Below are 3477 nucleotides of genomic sequence, written 5' to 3'. Positions count from 1 at the left end.
ATATTGACATTCACACAAACAGAAACACTCAGTTCCTCCAGCAGGGAGCTAATCGTATGCTCAACTCACCAAAATCTCTTTTCCATGCTTCAAATACACTGCACATTTTAAAAGACCTCACAAAAACTGAAATCAGTTTGTGATATTTTACTTTACCACAGATTCAAGAGTTAATGATATTGCGTGCAGTTCTTAAATCAAATCAAATGTTTACCAGAAATCCTTTTTTTGACCGAAGTATCAGTCGTTCTATGATGTATTCCTGACTTCAAGCAAATCTTACAGCAAGAGCCTCTTGGCAAGAGTCAATATTTTCGATGAGCAAACAGGAGAAACTATTCCACACATTCATGAAAGATTCAGGCATGTTTAAAAGCTACCAGGAGGGACTATGACAGGAAATATTCAGTGATTTGACATACTGAGGTAAGTATAAATTGGACCTCTCCAGTGTGTGGAATAGTTTTATATAAAGACCGGATACTGAGGGTGACATACCTGTGGTGACAGTGAGGCGGTACATTTTGGAGCGGAGTCCAGGAGCCGTTCCATAAAGAGAGATAGCAAAGCGTGTCTGAGGACGCAGGCTGCGGAACTGGAAGGAGCGAGCCGTGCCAGAGAGGACCTGGCTGAATCTGCGCACACTCTTCCCCTCAGGTTTGGTTGTGGAGCTGACATGGAGTTTGGTGGCAGAACTTGTTTTGTTGGTAATCTGTTTGATGACCTCAGTAATGTTACCAGTGACTGTGACATCTTGCTTCTCACCAAGTTTCCCCTTCTCCTTCTCCTCCTCCTCCACAACCACCTCCTCTTCTTTGTCGTCAGCCCCTGCAGTTAGCTCTCTCCTTGTCACGGTAAAGTTCCGGAAGAGGCCCTGGGAGGCGTCCCATGTGAGAATGAAACTGGTGGAAGTGATGTTCTGGACCACAACAGTCATAACACTGCTGGCTGATTTGGAACTGGTTTTGTTCGTTTGCTTTGTGTGAAGTTTGGTTTCAACAGTCGTTACATTCAACTGGTGTTCCACCTTTTTCTTCACAACTGGTCCTTCCTTGAGGACTATGGTGGCATTGGCTTGAAGGATTTCCTTGTCCTTCTCAGCGGATGTGGCCTTAGTCACTGTAGTTTTCACTTTAGCAGATCCAGTCTTGACTGTTACTTTGACTGTACCATCGGTTGCTTGTGTGCCTGTGGTTTTGACAACCTTTTTGATGACGGTCTTCTCTGAGGTTGTAACATTCACAGATGGTTTTGAACCTTTCACTAACTGGGTCAAAACCTTTGAGGTGCCATTTTGTTTTTTCACAGAGGTCTGCGTAACATTCAAGAGAGGCTGATCTTTGAGTTGTACCTTCTTCAGAGAGGACTTCTCAGCTGTTGTCTCTTGTTTGGTGGTGACTTTGACCTTTGTGTCTAGTTTCTTCACTTCTGTTTTGCCTTTAGTTGCTTGCTCAGGGCGTCTTCCGGTCGCTTTCAGGAACAACTGCCCAACAGTCTTCACCACTTTCCCAGTCTTTGTACCATTGGAGGGTGCAGGAGATTTGGGATTGACTTTGGCGAGGATGTCGGTTTTTAGGATGCTCGTCTTCCCAGCTGTTTTGGCTTTGGTCTGGCCGGCATCACCCTCTTTCCCTTGCCCCTCCTTCTTCCCCACAAACACCTTCTTCTGCTCCTTGTCGTCGGTTTTCTTCACGAAGATTGTCTTTTCTGCCTTCGTCTTCCTCACAGTCGTAGTCGTGCTCTCTTTGATCGCGTTGCTCTCAGGAGTCACTTTCAACGTCACAGTTTCGACAGTAATCTTAACCTTCTTCTCACTGCCTGGAGAAACAAAGGGAATAAGATGGAGTGTCAGTCCTGAGTGTACCCATCTCTGGCCATTCTGATCTCAGCGCTGTCAGATCAGTCTGTTATCTCACCTTTGCTGCAGTCCGTCCCAGTGAAGCCAGGGCTGCACACGCACTTCCCCTTCACACACTTCCCTCCTTTCTTGTTGCAGTTGGAGGGACAGACTGAGGTGCTACAGTCTGCGCCGCTGAAGCCGGCGTTACACACACACTTCCCCTCCTCACACCGGCCGTGGTCCCCGCAGTTGTTGGGACAGCGTCCGGCTGAGCAGGAAGAGCCTATGGGTCAGCAGATATAGATGTGAAGACAGGAAGAGAAATAGATTGATAGATAGAGAAAAGAGTGAGAGAGAGAGAGAAAGAGAGAGAGAGAGAGAGAGAAAGAGAGAAAGAAAGAAAGAAAGAAAGAGAGAGAGAGAGAGAGAGAGAGAGAAAGAGAGAGAGAAAGAGAAATAGGAGAATTCAGTCTAGTTCAGGTGAAATGATTTGATGTGTATACTCTCTAAGATCTATACATAAATGTGATGATTCAAGTCATACACATTTTCTTCATGGCCGTCATCTCCTTCTCCAGATGCTCCACACGCCCCTTCAGCGTAGCCATCTCAGCCTCACAGCCTCCCGTGCAGGAGCCCGGCACCAGGTTGATGTGATGGGTCATGACCAGGGGGGAGCCTGGCTTCAGCATCAGCTCTGTTTCATGGGCCACGCTCTCTTTCTTCTGGTCCTTCTGGGCACAGCCATCGGTGATCACTACTTTAATAGGATGTGGGGAGGGAGCTGCCTTCTCTTTCAGGACCTTAGCAACAATAGCTGGAGTGGATTTAGCAGGGGGGGATGAGGAGAGAGTCTGGTTAACCTTGACTGGGTTAGATTTAACAGGGGAGGATGAGGAGAGAGTCTGGTTAACCTTGACTGGGTTAGATTTAACTGGGGAGGATGAGGAGAGAGTCTGGTTAACCTTGGCTGGGTTCGACTTTGGTGTTAAAGGTGGGCTTTGGGTTTTCTGTTTAAGATTTACAGTTGTGGTGACGGACTTTGGCAGGCTTAGGGTGACTCCAGGACTAGGCAGGCTTGTGCCAGTGGCATTCCTCTTGAGACTGGTCGGGGTCTGAAGGGAGGATAGGGGGCCCAGTAGAAGGAGCACAGCTATAGAGAGAAGCATGGTGGGCCAAACGGGTGGAGGCTAGTCCCAGATGGCAATGGCAATTTGAGCAAGGATGGGACTGGACCAACTGATGCAGTTGAAAAAGATGGAATGGGACTATTTTTAATAATTTAATTCTGAAAGTCTCCTCCCTCCTTTAGTTGCGCTACAAGATGTCAGTGTGGTGAATCCAGGCGGGTTAGCTCCTGCCGAGGAAGAAGGATTGGATTACATTCAAATCAATCAATCAACCAACCAGTCAGTCAGTCAGTCAAACAAGCATCCTGTCGTTTGTCTGTCTATTGAATAACTACAGGGGGGAATTGTATAAAGATATTATATTGTCACTGGTATATGCATAATATAATACATAATAGAAGTACAATCTTTGACTAAGATGGGCTCATACTTATAATGATCAAATCATCTCTGTTTCAGTGACCCAGGGTCCATAATGATCAGATGGTCTCTGTTTCAGTAACCATG

At 46.5% G+C, this 3477-nt stretch overlaps 1 protein-coding gene across 1 annotated transcript in view; it reads right to left on the bottom strand.

Moving 5' to 3' along the window:
* The window catches only part of tnxba (tenascin XBa), an 8271-nt gene extending 5032 nt beyond the window's left edge, over positions 1-3239 (bottom strand). The window contains exons 1-3 of the mRNA XM_031576960.2: positions 2385-3239; positions 1917-2123; positions 499-1818 (exon numbers count right to left, since the gene is read on the bottom strand). Coding sequence (XP_031432820.1) covers positions 499-1818; positions 1917-2123; positions 2385-3009 — 2152 coding nt within the window. The 5' untranslated portion in view covers positions 3010-3239. The remainder of the gene's footprint in view (positions 1-498; positions 1819-1916; positions 2124-2384) is intronic.
* Positions 3240-3477: the final 238 nt, after the last annotated feature.

The sequence above is a fragment of the Clupea harengus genome, chromosome 11, assembly GCF_900700415.2.
Source record: "Clupea harengus chromosome 11, Ch_v2.0.2, whole genome shotgun sequence".
Taxonomy (NCBI): Eukaryota; Metazoa; Chordata; class Actinopteri; order Clupeiformes; family Clupeidae; genus Clupea; species Clupea harengus.
The sequence above is the reverse complement of the archived record's forward strand: the minus strand, read 5'-3'. Positions and strand labels throughout refer to the sequence as shown.